Source organism: Kryptolebias marmoratus, linkage group LG11 (assembly GCF_001649575.2).
Source record: "Kryptolebias marmoratus isolate JLee-2015 linkage group LG11, ASM164957v2, whole genome shotgun sequence".
Lineage (NCBI taxonomy): Eukaryota > Metazoa > Chordata > Actinopteri > Cyprinodontiformes > Rivulidae > Kryptolebias > Kryptolebias marmoratus.
Genome location: NC_051440.1, coordinates 5,259,561 through 5,275,868, shown reverse-complemented (window position 1 = coordinate 5,275,868; position 16,308 = coordinate 5,259,561). Strand labels below are relative to the sequence as shown.

At 39.4% G+C, this 16,308-nt stretch overlaps 2 protein-coding genes across 5 annotated transcripts; both read right to left on the bottom strand.

Annotated features, from left to right (window-relative positions):
- Positions 1-1,980: 1,980 nt before the first annotated feature.
- On the bottom strand, positions 1,981-6,045 carry LOC108245711 (patatin-like phospholipase domain-containing protein 2). Of its 4 annotated transcripts, none has more exons than XR_003039979.2 (9): positions 5,734-6,045; positions 5,032-5,264; positions 4,875-4,940; positions 4,585-4,794; positions 4,109-4,169; positions 3,786-3,983; positions 3,535-3,664; positions 2,482-2,969; positions 1,981-2,398 (listed from the first exon to the last, which is right to left on the bottom strand). XR_003039979.2 is itself a non-coding variant. In XM_017432835.3 (9 exons), exons 1-8 carry the CDS (start codon positions 5,918-5,920, stop codon positions 2,491-2,493), a joined length of 1,095 nt encoding a protein of 364 aa, XP_017288324.1. In that variant the 5' UTR covers positions 5,921-6,045; the 3' UTR covers positions 1,982-2,398; positions 2,482-2,490. The 4 variants fall into 4 exon arrangements, 3 of the variants coding, with proteins under 3 accessions (XP_017288324.1, XP_017288322.1, XP_037834371.1); XM_017432835.3 differs by having other exon boundaries at positions 1,982-2,398; positions 2,482-2,569; positions 4,654-4,794; XM_017432833.3 differs by having other exon boundaries at positions 1,985-2,398; positions 2,482-2,569.
- Positions 6,046-7,863: 1,818 nt separating this feature from the next.
- Positions 7,864-15,465, bottom strand: LOC108245735 (patatin-like phospholipase domain-containing protein 2). Its single transcript, XM_017432890.3, has 9 exons — positions 14,745-15,465; positions 13,494-13,726; positions 13,193-13,258; positions 11,902-12,111; positions 10,525-10,585; positions 10,201-10,362; positions 9,949-10,072; positions 9,662-9,763; positions 7,864-8,394 (listed from the first exon to the last, which is right to left on the bottom strand). The coding sequence occupies exons 1-9, from the start codon at positions 14,929-14,931 to the stop codon at positions 8,085-8,087; spliced, it is 1,455 nt and encodes a 484-aa protein (XP_017288379.1). The 5' UTR covers positions 14,932-15,465; the 3' UTR covers positions 7,864-8,084.
- Between the last annotated feature and the right edge of the window lie 843 nt (positions 15,466-16,308).

Sequence of the window (16,308 nt, the reverse complement as noted above, 5' to 3'; positions counted from 1 at the left end):
TGAGATGCAAACTGAACACTTGATGAAACCAAGACTCATGAGAGTCAGCAGTTCCTCTGGGGGAACCTCTGACAGGCCTTTTAATATGTTACACAACTCAAAGCGACTTTTATTGTATTTTTTTTTTGTTTTAGAGATTTTAGAACTATGTTTTGTTCTTTTTAACAATGTTACTCTTATGGAATTTTATGAAACATTTGTTAAATAAAATGTCCAGATGATGTTTTTTTTTTTTTTCTAAAATCTTGTTTCATCTTCTTTAGATACAGAATGAGTATGTACAAGATGCAGTATGATGAACTAGATGATAGAAACCCAATGTTAAATATCAAATTTGTATTTTGATATTGAGTTGGGTCTTTTTTTGGCAGAAATAACTGACTCAGTACAAACGGGTCTAAATTAAGACAAGTAGAATTTGACCTGTTTTTGAAGCGGAACCTGTTCCAGCTCATTCTCAGATGATGGTAGGAGGACTTGCTTCAAAACCCAGCAGAGATGTTGACTAAGTACAGTTTTGGAAACTATGGGACCAATTCACCTGCGTCACATGACATCTTTCATTTTCCTGACAGTTTAAATGCTTTAGCTAATCTGCTCATCATCCTGAAAGACAGATGCTGCCATTAGGAAAAGTGTTTGCATAACAAGATGAATCTGGTTGACCTAAATCCACAAATACTTCCAAGAAGTAACCTTACTGTGAAGAGCTAACGCAGAACCCAGAGAATTTCATGACATGTTTTTAAACGTCAAAGCAACACCTACGTACATGAATGAAACTTTCTTTGGGCATTTTCGGCCTAAATCTGTCCTGAATGTGAATAAAAATCAACAAGGATGATTTGTATTTTATAGGCTGTTTAAAGTGATTGTACAAAAAAAGGCAGTGAAGGAAAGATAAATAAATGCCAGAGGAGGCCAGTCTAATATCCAGCTGCATTAAACACTATGACAAACTGTTTTTGGTTGGAATGATGCTGCTTTAACTCTGCAGGCATTTTAGTTAATATAATTCTGAGTTTTTCTGACATATTTCACATCTGTGTTCTGAGTTTTGTTTTCCAGATTTGTTTTGTCTTGTCCTCAGCAGGCATCTTGTACTTGATATAACAAAGCACATGTTTACAACACAAACTGCATTGTACCTAGATCCTATTACTGCCCGTCACAATAAAAAGCGTTTCTCTTACTGTAAGCAAAAATATCTCATGAACCTCTGGACAGATTTGATTGAAACTTTAAGGAAGTGATCAATGGATGTACCTTTTTCACTGATTACCTTTTGGAGCCAACCCAAGTCAAGATGGCTGCCAGAGCCAAATGATTTTAAGAAAGCCAAAAATGGCTATGATTCAGTCATTTGTTGTGCTAAAACTTTGGGATAGTAGCTGAGAGTCATCCCAAACATACTTTCAGCAATAACAGACAGAATAATATCTTTCTTTAACACTTTAAAATGCAATGGGCAATATGCATTACTCTGAGAAATGCTACTTTCATGTTTATTTTTAAGAACAAGGGTGAAAAAGCATAAACTAGAAGCACTCGGCGAGAGCAAACCTCTGCCAGGGCCAATTTTGCTAACGGACACACACACACAAAAACACAACCTCCTTGGCGGAGGTAATACACCTGTAACAATAGTTATACTTAGCTCAAATTGTGTGGAGAAAAGATGATCTTATACAGTTTACAGAATGCAGCTATTAAGTTAGAGAACTATTTAGTTATCAGGTTGTTAAAAATGCCATAAGATTTCAGCTTCAGTAATAATACTTAATATTAAGATAAACAGGTTGGCTTCAGGAGTCTACACGATCCCAAAACGTTGGATAAATTCATACAGCCAGGCACTTAATCTTGATTAAAAACACGCTTTTTATGTCCAGAAGTTTGAGAAGATTTGTTCACCATAAATAATAATAAAATATAATATCCTAGGATTCTGTCAAACTCTGCAGTCAAATGGACCTAAAACAGAAAACTCCTATATTTTCCTTCAAACTTTATATATATTTAGTGTTGTGCCATTCCTAACTAACTTTTAAATGTGACATTTGTCATCAAAAATCACAAACCCAATTTTCATAATCTTGATGCATTTGCACTTTTTAAGATTATTTATAAAAAATAAATGACTCATAAATCTTTGTGAGAAAGATAAACTGCTTTAATACCAAATTAAGTACCATGAGTGATCAAACAAATTCTTAAAATATTTATGCATCTGTACCCTTCATTGCTTCAGTGAATGAACAAAGATCCTCATCAACTGTTGGAGTCCAAGAGGGGACTAATATTTGGGTGATTGTTGAGAGGTTGGGTGTTTTTGTCTCCTCCTGTCAGGTCACTTGGGTGTAGTCAGAGAGAACGTGCTGCCTCAGTGAATTGGAGACTAGACAAAATAAAAGCAGAGATGAGCATGTCATCACGTGGATGTGTTGCAGGGATGTTAGGTTTTATGTGGTGCAGACGAACCTGTTGGTGTCACAGCCTGTGGCTCTTCGTGTGTGAGGCCTGCCGAGGCCTGCTGCGACCACTGAGAGTTTGCAGTTCACTCCTCAGCCTGACAATAATATATGTTACAAGTATGTCAAATTATGTCTTGTTGGTCTTGTCTCCCGATCTTCTTTTGGCTGCACCCTTTATGGGTTGCCACTGTGGCTCATCAGCCTCAATCTCAGCCTATCCCAGCATCCTCCTCTGTCACATCGACCCTCTGCATATCCCACTTTGCGACATCCATAAACTTTCTCTGTGCTCTTCTTTTTCTTCCTCCCTGGCAGTGGATATGTTGGACATCCTTTGTCTGCACTCTTTTCTTCACCTCTCTTCTTCTTTGCCTTTTCTTTGAGATGGATGACGCCAGGTCCCTAAATTCCTCCTCTTAAATGTAATTACTTGAGAAACTGTTGCTTTGGAGCACCCTCTTTTGAGGTCTGTAGTAAAAGTCACCACTGAAACCTCTGAAAGAAACCATAGAAATTACCAGGGAATTCTCAGGGAGCAGCTTAAAGTCTGTAAAAACAACCCTCCCAGAAACTATGATATTTGTCAACTGCTGGAGGCAGTTGAGATCACGTCTGGGGCTTTTCTCCCACACCCAGATCTGACAACTAAATTAGGACGGATGATCATCTTTGACTCTGAAGGATTGCCAACAACAACGAAACTCCTCCACCATCAGTACCTCTGCAGCTTTACTGCTCCACCTGTCTCCCTCTCATTCACACTCATGGTTTCTGTCTCACTTCTACTGGCTTTCATTCTTTGCCTCTCCAGAGCATACATCTGCCTCTCCAGAATCTTTTCCACCCGCTCACTACCGTTGTTGTCTGCTGACATGGGGACTCCTGCCTGACCTCATCTGTCAACCTGTCCATCATCATTACAAATAAGAGTGGCTCAGAGCTGAGTCCTGATGTAATCCCACCCCCATCTAGACCCATCTGTCACTCTTGTTACTCAATCATTTTCCAGTTACACATTTGCACCAATCATCTCCATTCTGATCACTCAAATCCACGTTACCTTTTAAGCAGAAGTAGGCTCATGTTAAAGGGCATGAGGAGGAGGGTCTGCAGCTTCACTGGAAGGATGTTAGCGAGCAAAGACCACCAGCTGCCAGCATCATAACTATCTCTGCATACCCCACACAACACTAACACACAGAAACACAGAGGATTAACATCACTGTCTGTGGGATATTTTGGGTTAGAAAAAGATAAAAACTTACATTAGGTCGATTTTCTGACCACACCAGAGCTTCTCTTCATCCTTACCTTTTTTAATACCCATTGGGAGGTTCTCCATGATTCTTTGGTCCAACATTTGATGTTCTTGAGGTTTTCCTCCATTATTCAGCGGGATCTTCATTCTCTTCCAGTCTTCGGTCTTTGCCATTTCTCTTACAGGTTCACAACAAGGAAACTTGTCGCCCAACGCTACTCTGCGAGGGTTACACTCAGCGCCAACCAGATCTAAATTCATAAATACTCGACTGATGACATGCTTAGGATGATACTGTAGAGAGTAAAGTGAAATATGTAATGGATTATTAGTAAGAAGACTTTATAGCGAGGAAAACAGGGGTGGGAGTGCTCACCTCTGTCTCTCAGGAAGCGAAGAGCGTCCATGTAACCGTTGTGGCAGATTTCCGCCAGCTTCTGTCCAAAACAAGAATAGAAGAAAAAAAAAGATTATTGTCATGGAAAAAAAGATAAGGGAGACAGGAAAAAAACAGCTTGTTGAACATCCCAGGGAGGAGACAAACCTGATTGGCAGTATCTGTCTAACCTCAGATTGTTAATCAATGTGTTATAAACAAGCTTATCTGTGAGGAAGAACAAAGCTATTTTATCATAACTGGAGGGACAAATCACTTTAGGAGCAATATGACCTGGCATCAAACTGTAAACAGATATGCATTGTACATGACAATTTTCTTACCCGTAATGAGGCCATCTTATAGGGCATGTCAGTATCTTATCAGTGGATCTTATTTTCAATAACAGTTATTTTGTATCAATCAGATTTAAACTCCACCAACTTTAAACCCAAGACCTCCGGACAGGGGCTCACCTCCAGTCTGGGAGGTAGGAAGGCTGTACAGACACGATGGACGTTTCCAGTGTTGACCTGAATGCTCACATTGCCGTAGTGGGCCTCAAAGAAGTTGAATGTTCCCTCTGTGGGGCAGATGTCGCTCTCGCCTGAGAACGGGGACAGAGTGATGGTGTTTCTGTGCTCGAACAGGGGCATGTTGTTGCTCAGTGCTCCGTCCATGTAGCGCTGAGAGGAAACCAGAATGAATGAATTTAGGTGCAACAGTGATAAAATTCTAGGGGTTTAACTCGGTCTGCGACACTCACCACTCCACGGTATGCAGGTGGGATGAAACCACAGTAGACTGGGAAAAAACAGCTGCACATTAGAACCTGCGAAACAAACACCAGTTTTACTGAGAAGAACTTTTGACGTTTTTGTTCAATTCCCATCGGAGGAGGTGAAGTCAGCAGTCTGTTTGACCTGAATAAGCTCCTCTCTGGAGGCGAACTCTGACACCAAAACATTTCTTCCATCATTCAGCTGGGTGAGGGACACGCAGAGCCTTCCTGTGGCCCGAAGGTGGGCGTCTTCAGGGAGCATCTCCAGCAGAGAGCGCTGTACCACCCTCAGCAGACTGAAGGTTGGGTGGAAAACTCCCAGGTTGTGTTTTCTGGCCTCTTTAGCCGTGATCAAAATCATAAAACAGAGCTTTTCTGAAAGGGACATGACAAAATGTAAGTGTAAATTACAGCCGCAGTGACACTTTCTTCCAATTTACATATTTATACATTTTATAATGTGCTGAGAGGATACAGTGTCGGCAATGTTTGTTTTTTTTCTCATTTACGTTTGTTGTTTTTGAATATGATGTGAACTATGGAGTTTGCTCTCACTGTTACATAAACCCAGTGTGTGTCAGTGAACCTGTAAGGTTTGATGTCTACTCAGCATGTGAATCATATCTGTTTGCAGATAACATATCCCTGACCTTTATGAATGGCCAACTAATACCCAATAAGAAGCAGAACTAATGCGTTTATTCAAGGATTCAAGGATTCAAGGTTGGTTTGTTTCAAAGCAAAAATAAAGACCGTATAGTACCAGATTTAATCTGAGTAAAATAATGTGTAATGGGAGAAAAGTGGGCAAAGTTAATCTGCAATACACAGTATGATGACTCACCAATGGGAATTCCTACAGCCAGAGCTGCTGCCACAAGACACCCAGAGGAAGCTCCACCAAACGTAGATGCACCATGGACCAGCTGTGGGACCCGCTCCAGGATACAGCTCAGAGCTCCAACATAATACATGCTCCTAAACCCACATCCCGCAAAAGACATGTGCCACTCTTCGGCCCAGTTGAACATCCTGTGTGAACTTCTATTGATCTTGGACTGAAGTAAACCTCAGAATAACATCTCTTATATTCTTATCCCACAGTCCAGCTGTTGTTGTTGTTCTGGATGCTCTTCAGTATTGATTGAACATGGCTTATCACCAGAACATTTCAGTGGGTGGGGAGATGGTGGGGGTTGTAGGGGGCAGGTCTTAGCTTGGATTGCATAACTTATAGTACACTATAGTGCAATTAAAGCAGATGATGGACATGTGACTTTACACTGTGTACTGCAGTGTGGGAGGGAGATGAAAGGCTTGCCAGACTCGCAGCATTTTGATTGGCTCATGGATGGTTATGAAAGGCTTCATGTGGTAAACAGGACGTATTACGCATTAGATACTGTTTTAGATGCTGTTTTTAAGATGATTCACCATAGCTGCTTAACTTTGTTTAACACTTAGTTTTGATTAATAAGATTTTCATTCTTTCATTTCAGTGTTACCTTTACCTTTTCATTGTGTGCTTTGTACATTTTGTACTGAACAAAGATATTTAAACTCAAATCTTATGAAAATGAACAAGCCTGTTGTTATAAAAAGCCCTTTGTTGCAAACAAATCCCTACAAAAACTGTATAACTCCCACTTTGTGCCTGTTTGTTCCTTCAATTTTAAGGCATTTAGATTTTGTAGACTAGAATTAGAACATTTTGCTGCAGATGCAAATGACTGTTTTAGCCACTTGGAGGCAGCAGAGCACGTACATTTATGACCTTGTTTACATTTATTGTCGCTGCTCCATGCTTTGATTTTATTAATTTTTGCCATTGCAAAATCATTGAAGCAACCTTTTTTGTCAATTATTCTTCTGTTTTCATCACAGCTTTGACTTGCTACTCCAAAAAAATACATCAAAATGTCCAGCTCGATTGAGAATATATGGCTTAGATGAAATTTCACAAAACAACCAGAGTTATTTTCACAAACGCAAGAATGGAATTTTGGCAACAAAGTGAGAAATTGAAGCCCTCTTTGGAGCTCTATAAATCAGACATAGGTCACAGCAGAAACATTATTTCAAGTTTAAACAGAAAGTTACTGTATACGGCTGGACTGGTATTTATGTCTTTAGTGGCTTTTAAATGATCACTGTTTAAGATTTATGGATTTTGGGAGATTTTACCACAGAATGTTCAACTGAGTGTGATGATGTCACACACTCAAACTTTTGAGAGGAAAACAAATTTTACTTGTTTCCAAAACCTTTGTTAGGTAAATAAAGGTTTATAAATCAAAATATGGACTTTTTTTGTCTTCTTTCACCCCTCGTGTCTCTCACTGCTGTAGCGCTTCGAGTTTTCTCTGAAATCCTCCCAGAGGGCAGAATTTGATCCTAACTCTTATTGACTTCCACTGTATGTGAGCTCTGAGTTTTCTCTTTAAAACTAGAAGTGAAGGTTCTTTTAAACTTGTCATAGCTTCTACATAAAATACTGCAAAAACCCCTCAAAATTCACATGTGACCATCAGGGTTTTCTCCTGCTAGTGGTTCAAGAATTTTTAAGAGAAGACTTTGTGTGTTTTGGAACAGTGACTGTTTGTTTGAGGCTTACCTTTTAGTCTGTGTTTCTGTCTGCTTCCCATAAGAGCCCTATTAAGGATTGTGTGGTTACCATGGTAACCCTAATGAGCCACTGGCAGCAGTATGGTGGCTCACTTTGCAGTTCTTAGCAAAACTTTGGCATTTTGTTAACTTATACTTATATAAAAGTAAATCCTAAATTCATGTTGTTGTTTTTTATAGAAGAAAGTCCGAATTAAAGCAGTTGCTACATTTTCTTCACTTTCGTCCAACTTTACAATGACTGTAGGTTTATTGGTGCGTTTCAAACGGTTTTCACCTGCTGCTGAATGAAGTGGATTTATTTTGCAGAACTGTTAATAGTTTTTATTGATAATTTTATGTAGTTTATTTAAAAAAGTCAATCAGTACAGTTTGTAAATGTGATAAACCCCAGTAACATGTTTAATATGGTAAAAGAAACTTTACAAGAGAGTTTACCAAAACAAATAAAATATAAGTTTTTAGATCCAAATGCTCAGTTCATCTGATACTTTTGTTGACAGTAATGACATAAAAATGTAAGATTTTCTTACATGCAATATTTTCACTTGAGTGCAGTGTTAAAAACATTTACTTGGCTGCAGCTAAGGACACTGGATCAGTTGTTTCTTTGGTGTCTGAAGTTTGCTCAGCTCCAAAGTTTCGGAGCAAACCCAGAGCTCGTCCTAAACCCCAGCTTCTACCTGCGCTCACGGTGGCTTCGACAAGCCCAGAGTCAACATTTTTCTTAGGTGTGTTGAATGGAGTGAGCGGCACACAGCCTGTCACAGCATCAGTGTTCTGGGTAAGGGTACCCCTGGAGGTGTGAGGCCCCTCTGGGCTCACTGGGAAAACATTCAGGTCTGACGGGAGGCTTGTGCATCGGCGCAAAAGTGGCTGACTGAAAGAAAGAAAGAAAAAAGAAAATTTGATAACATATTATTATGCTTCATTTAAAGAGATAGTTTGGTGATTTTTGATGTAATGTTCTGTCAAATAGTTATCAAAATCCATCCTATTTTATTTCATAAAAATAGGCATTTTGGTTTCAGTTTTGAACAAAGGGAGAATCTTCAACCATCTTTATTAGTGTCAATACTCACACATGCATGTGAGTAATAATATGAATAGAGTTAGGTTGAGGAAAAAGCGACAAACTACTGTAAACAAACAATGTCATACAACCTTTTTGAAAAAAAGTCTTGTTTTTTAAGCCTGGAAAATGATGAAAAAATTAGCCCTTCTTTGCCTAGTATTTAGCCTAGACTCGATGAAAACCTTTGTGTGGTGATTTGGTTTTTTTTTTTCCTGTGTTATGGTTTTGTTTTATTTTTATTTAGTTTGTTGGTTTGTTTGGTTTCTGTCTTGTCTCTTGTTTCATGTTTCATTTGCTCCTCCTCAGTCTCTCTCTTTATCTCCCTGCCACACCTACACCTGTCCCCACTTTGTAATCACGTCACCTGTCCCCATTTACCTAATTATCCTCAGTCTTTAAAACCCGGTCATTGCCTTCCACACCCACACGCTGGTTCATTGTTTATTTTTTGTCGTCGTACTGGTTGTTTGTTTCTGTCCCGCTTGTTCCCGGTCCTGTTCTTGTTAGCTTTTAGTTTGTTCTTTATTTGTTTGCTGCCTCGTCAGCTTTTGTTTTGTTAATTTTTCTTACTTAATAAATTATGTTCCTTTTTAAGATGAGTCTGCGCTCAGGGTTCTTCTGTGTAACCCCCGATCTTAACACTTTGCCTCTTTCTCCATACTCCGTGGTTGATGCCATGGCTGATAAGGTACTAACTACTGATAACTATCTGACAGAACATCACTTCAAAATGACCAGAATATACCTGTAAGATAAACTAAAGTTATATTTGGATGTGATAGTCTGGTCTATAGTGAGCTATCGTGATGATTATTAGATGGTTTGAGGCAATATTTTGTGTTAATTATAAACACACACAACTTTTAGCCAAGCATACTATAGATTTTTAATCGACAATCTGGTGCAAAGAGCAGGTCAAAGTTTTCAGTCCTCTGTTTCAGAGAAGATACTGTATCTTCAAATATAATCTTCTTTATCGGTTCTTTAAGATAACTTGTCATGTCTGAAACCACAGTGCAGCTTGCTCATTTACAGAGAGCTGGAGAAGAGACATTTTCATTGTGTTCTCCACCTTTTCTTGTGTTCCACCTTTTCCTTCAAGGGTTGCTTGACTCCTGCCACGCTCAAGAGCCAGCTCATGTCCCTCGGTACGTCTGGAATCCATCCCTTAACTCTGGAAGGAGAAACCGACATTTGTGAGCTATTTTTGTTCAATAAAAACTTTAGATTTATTTAAAATCTGTGAAGATTTACACTTATGGTGAAGGTGAAACGCGCATTTATCTTTATGGCACAAAAATGTCAAGATAGGGAAAGAGTCAGATATGAGGGTGTAACAGGATGAATCCAAGGTGGTACCTCTGAGCTAGAGAGCGGGCCGACTCAAAGGGCAGATATGATGTCACTTTCTTTGGCAGGTACTCGCTCAATTGGGTTAGCAGCCCACTAGCTGTGTGTGACTCTCTGCAGGCCGTACACAACACTGACACAAATACAAACAACAAACAGTGTTTTTCTATAGTTAATAGTCTTGGGTCAATTCAAGATTACTTTCTTTTTTTTTCAACTAAAATTCCTTTCTAATCAAAGCTCATCAGTGACCGTTCTTACCCTGCTGAATGTTAACTGGGAGCTTCTGTATGAGCTGTGGATTCAGCCACCAGTGATCTCCCTGACGCTGCTTCGGTCCATGCTGCTCTGGTGACTTCTTCGCCTCTTCACAACAAGCATCCATTTGTAAACCTCTCAGTGGGCTCTCACTGCTGATCAGATCTGTGGTGGGAGATTCAAATACCAATAAAAACAAAAAAGAAGAAGCACTGAAGTGCTCACCGCATTCAACAGTGATCTGTGTTCAGAAAGTTTCTAATCTGATAAGCCCCCCTCTTCTGTTATAAAGAGTGCTTCACAAACTTTAAATAAAAAAGTCCTTACTGTTTTCTTGGAGGAAGCGAAGAGCATCCATGTAGCCGTTCTGGCAGATTTCAGCCATAGCCTGTAAGTTGCACAGCAGTTGTAAAGAACAGAAAAACTTTCTACTTTATCTGACACTGTATAAGCTGTCCACTGGTACCACATTAAATGTGTGAAAGCCCACAGCCAAACTTTGGTTCAAACAAATTCTTAACAACAAATGGTGGAAACAGGTTTTCATCTCCTTCAGATGGTAAAAATAATCTGTTAGTGATAGAAGTTTCTGCCTAAGCTGTCTTGAGTTTTCAGGAGACCTTTTGTAATGTCAGAACTCTGAGAAAGTCTTCAGTGAGATTTAAGGCTAAAACATCCTGCCAGACAGTTTAAAATAGTTATTTTTTCTGTTTTTAGCCATTGTTCTTTGCTGCTGGATGTATGATTTAGATTCTTGACACATTTAAGTCAAAACAACTTTGTTTTAGACACGATTTTCTGACACAGCATAATAAATGTTCAATGTCCAAAGAGGATCGGACACTACTGTCTTTGCAGTGTCTCACTGATAAAAAAACACAATAGTGTTGAAACATCAGTCTGTTTCTGTTTGCACAGTTAAAGCTGAAAGACTGATGAGTGAGCTCCTGCCTTCCTCTGAATGTTGAAAGTTTGTTGTCCTTCAGCTGTGAGGCACTATCTACTGTATCTCTCACTAAAAAGATAAAAGTAAAATAAGCTGTCATGTGCTTTTGTCTTGTGGAACAAACAACATACAGTACCTCGAAAAAGTCTTCAGACCCCTTGAACTTTTCCACATTGGGGCAGCTGTGGCTCCGTAGTTAGAGTAGTTATTTCCAACATAAAGTCGGAGGATCAATTCCTGGCAATATGCAGCCACATGTCAATGTGTTCCTGGAAAAGATGCCTCATTGCCTCCAAAGTACCCCATCAGTGTATGAATCTGATCTAAAGCACTGATTAAACTCTACAGAGTGATTTATTTAGATTAGCTTTGTAGAGCTCTAGTAGAGTGCTATGAGGATGGGTAAATGAGGGCACAGATTGTGTTGTAAAGCGCTTTGAGTTGCCTAGTTGACTAGAAAGTCATTATAAGTACAGGCCATTTACATTTTGTCACATTACATGTATAATATGACAAAATAAGGAAAGGTTAAAGGCATATGTTGACTTTTTTATGTTGACTTTTTCAAGACACTGTTGCAATGCAACTCTGATACAACAGAATGGATGCATTCAAGTTTTGCTTTTTGACAGGAACACATTGTACAAAAGGATGCATCAACACACGCATAGTGTTAAACTTGAGAGCATTTAAGCTACACTGGACAAACCCAAGCTGGTATATCCTGCAGCCAGAAACCAGGCCCAGTTGTGTCTCACCTCGGGGTCTGGGGGGAAGAAGGTGCTGGTCACTCTGTACAAGTTCTCCGAGTTGACCTGGATGCTGACGTTGTTGAAGCGCACCTCGTGGAAGCTCAGCGTGCTCGCTCGGGGACAGAGGTCGCTCTCACCGGCGTACGGAGAGACTGTGATTGTTTTACCCAGGTGGCAGCGGGGCAGGTTGTCAGTGACGGCACCGTCCACATAATACTGACGGGAACAGAAGGTGGTGATTACAGAAGAAACCTTCAGGTCTTTACAGATTTTCATAACCATGAATGTTGCTTACTGATTCAAAAACACTGGATATTACAATGTAGAGGAACCTTTGACTGACCTCGCCGATAGAAATACGATGCTACCAATTGTAAAAACACCACCTTTGCCCACATCTTAATTGTGAGAAGGATGCGCATTCACACTCTTGTTTTCCTGTTTTTTACTATTTTTGCAATCTCACTGTGCACTTTGTGCTGTTTTAGCCTTTTATACATGAAAATGTTAAGTTCATTTAGTAGATAGGTGTTATGACTTTTGATTTTTGTAACTTTTATACATTTAAAAAATATTTGGCTTCATTTACAAATACTACCCCCAAAAATACATTGAGATCTCTTCAGTTGATTCAAAAACATTGTTCTCTTTAAAACATGTTTTAACACACTTGCTCTGCTTTAGTCTTCTTTTATTACCTTTAGTTTTTAGCTACCGTTCTGTTACTTTTAGTTTTTAGCCAGAATTTGCTCCTTTGAGCCTTTAGCTAGTGTTTTGTTTTTTCTAGTTTTTAACCCATTACTTGATGGCAAACCTTCCCATGGGCCCTATTGATTTAGATTTACTGAGCCTCATCAATTTAAGCTGGGCTTTCAAATTTAAATACGCTGTGTGCAGCAACATAACAAAAAAATAGAACCAGAATAGGCGAGAAAAAGCATTTGATTTCTTTATTAACTACATACTGGTTATAGTTACAATATTTTTGACTGCTGAGGTTAAAAATTCAAAGTGTTACCTTGACAGAGAGACCAAGCCTTTGCTCCGAAAAGTTCATGAATTTAATTTGGGTATGCTTTTCCCAGGCATTTTAAGCATTTCTGGAGGGACTAGTGTTTTGTTCCTTTTAGCTTTAACAACTTTTTTTTTCATCTTCTCTTCCTGTTAGACATATATAAATGGAGTGGGGCGATCTTCAATCAGTCTGATGAAGTGATATGATTTAACACAACTCAGGCTTAGAGTTGTGTTAAATCACAAACGTCTCTCATGGTTTGTGTGCTGCTGGTTTACTCACCATTCCTCGGTAGGTGGGAGGGACAACTCCACAGTAAAGGGGGACGAAGCAGCTGCATATAAGGGCCTGGAACAAAAAATAAAACAGCAAGAAGAACTTCATTTAAAACACAAATTAGCAACAGTAACAAGAAAGAGAAATTTAAGGATTTTTTTTCTCAGTCCACTAATTAGTTTGAATTCCCTAATATTAAAATCAACATGTGATCATACACTGTGTGAGATCAGCTCCATTCTTTTGGCTGCCAGTACCTGAACCTTTCCAAACAAACTTCCTCCTGGCAGCACAGCGTAACATCTACCTGAATGAGCTCGTCTCTGCTGTCGAACTGCGAGACCAGTAGGTTCTTCCCATCAGACACTCTGGTAAGAGACACACAAAGCTTTCCAGAGGCTCGGACGTGGGCGTCCTCTGGAAGTTTCCCCAGCAGAGAGTCCTGTACTATTTGCAGCAGGTTATAAGCTGGGTGCAGGGGCCCCAGGTGGTGCTTCCGGGCCTCTTTGGCCATGTGCATCAGATCAGCACAGCATTTATCTGCACACACACAACAAGGTATGTTAATTATATACTTTTTTATGCATAGTAAAAATATTTAACTAAATCAAATGCATATGTTTTGTCCAGGCAAAACAATCAACAATGGAGCTATTCAAATAATTGCTGCAATGCAGATCAGATTGACAAAAAAGCAATTTGTAGCAACACTGCCTAATAGGGATTTTTCTTTCATTTTTATTAAGTTTTCTGTAAAAAAATAAAACAAAAAAAACCCTCCAAAACAGTTCTTTCAGGCAGATATGTCAGAAGCCTCTTTCATTTTCTTTTTTACTCAACAATTTCACACTCACACTAATAACACTCCTTCAACTCTGTTTGGTACACTAAAACATGGGCATTTTTGTCTTCTTTTACCCAGTGTGTCTGTCACTACTGTAGGACTTGTGGTTTTCTTTTAAATTCCTCAAAAAGGCAGAGAGTGCACACCCAAGCTTCCATAGACTTCAATTATATTTTAGCTCAAAATTTTCCCTTCAAAACAGGAAGGGTCAAATCTCCTGCATGCAACACTGTAAAAACATACTGAAAATTCACCTGTGTGACTGCCAGAGCCTTCTGACTCTCACAGTTCAAGAATTTTTAGGATCCGACTTGTAGTTCTTGCACAGCCACTGGTTCTTTTGAGCCTTACTTTTCAGTCTGTGTTTCTGCCTGCCTCTTGTGAACTCGGCAGCCAGGGTGCGAGAGACACAAGTAAGCAGAACAAGCCACGAGCAGCAACTTTAACTTTTTTGCACTTATCATGCAGCAAAATGTAGGTATTTCTTTCTGAGCTTAGATTATTACAAAGTTAGGTTGGAAAATTGGGCAGCAGCTGCATTGGCACCCTTCATAATCTCTTCAGAAATATTCTAGTTTTATTAGTGGTTTTATTAATGTAATATACTAGCATTAAGCATTCAAATATATATCAGATGTAGGTTTAAAATGTGTATACATATATTAAATGGAGATTTGGTCAATAAAGTGTCAATAAAAGAGCCCTCCAACTCACCAAGAGGGATTCCCAAAGTAATGACAGCAGCCATCAGGGCTCCTGCAGAAGCTCCATAGATTTTAGAGGCATCTTGTATGAAGCGAGGGAACCGTTCAAGGATACAGCTGGTCACACCGATGTAATAAATCCCCATAAAACCGCATCCTGCAAAGGAGATGCTCCACTCTTCCTCCAAGTCAAACATTTTCCAAGAATTCACTCACAACAAAATGAGGCTGGAGAAATTCTGAGCTAAACTTTCACAGACTGACTTTATGGAATGTTGAATGACGTTTATGGTCAGATATCAGCTTTATGGCACACCTACTTATGTCAGCATCCAAAGGTGAAAGGAAAGACAGCCCCTGATGTTGAGCAAGAAGCTCCTTCCTTTTTCATTGGTTGAAAATGGTCAATTATGTAATTGAATTGGCAACAGGTCAGTAAGTCAACTAAGTATGAACAAAGCATTTTAGAAATGCTGACTCTTAGAAGTAAAGATGGGCTGAGGTTCACTAGTCTGCAAAAAAGAGAAAAGAAATCTAAAGATAGTGGTATAATTTTAGAATAATGTTCCTCAATGAAAAAATTGGGGAGACAGTTTATTATATCATCAAAAGATTTCAAGCTCTATGTACTCTTAGGACGAGACTGAAAGTCAGTATTGGATGTCTGTGATCTTCAGGCCCTCAGGGTCCGCTGCATTAAAAACAGATCCGATTCTGTTCTGGACATCACTGCATGGACTCAGGAACACTTCCACAGATCATTGTCTGTGAACACAGTTCACCGTGCCATCCACAGATGCTGCTTAAAGCTCTATCATGGAAAGAAGAAGCCAGATGTGAACACCACCTTCTCTGGACCAAAACTTGTTTAAAATGGACTGAGGGAAATAGGAGAGCTTTCTATTTGGAAACCACAGATGCCACATCTTCCATACTAAAGAGGAGAGGGAGCATAGCCTGTTATCAGCGCACAGTTTAAAAGCCTGCCTCTCTCATGGTATGGGGGTGCATTGGTGTCTAAAGCATGGTCAGCTTACATATTTGGAAAGACAGCATCAATGCAGAAAAGTATAGACAGGTTTTAGAACATATGCTCCCATCCAAATAATGTCTTTTTCAGAGAAGACCTTGCATATTTCAGCAAGACGATGCTGAACTTCATGCTGCATCCATTCCAGCAGCAGGGCTTCATAGAAGAAGAGTCCAGGAGCTGAACTGACCTGCCTGCAGTCCAGACCTCCCACCAGCTGAATACATTTGATGCATCATGAAACAAATAAATCTGTCAAAGAAGATGAAGGACTATTGAACAGCTGGAATCCTCCATCAGACCAGAATGGGACAACATTCCCTCTAAAACCTCCAGCCACTGCTCTCCTCAGGTCCTGATGTTTACAGACTGTTGTTGAAAGAAGAGGGGGTGTTTCACAGAGGAAAACATGAGCCTGTAACACCTTTTTTGAGATGTGTTGCTATCATAAAAATCTAAATTACCTTTAGTTTATTTTAATGCTACCATTTCTTAGGTTCAACATTTTATGTTTACTATGCTATGGTGAATAAAATATGGGTTT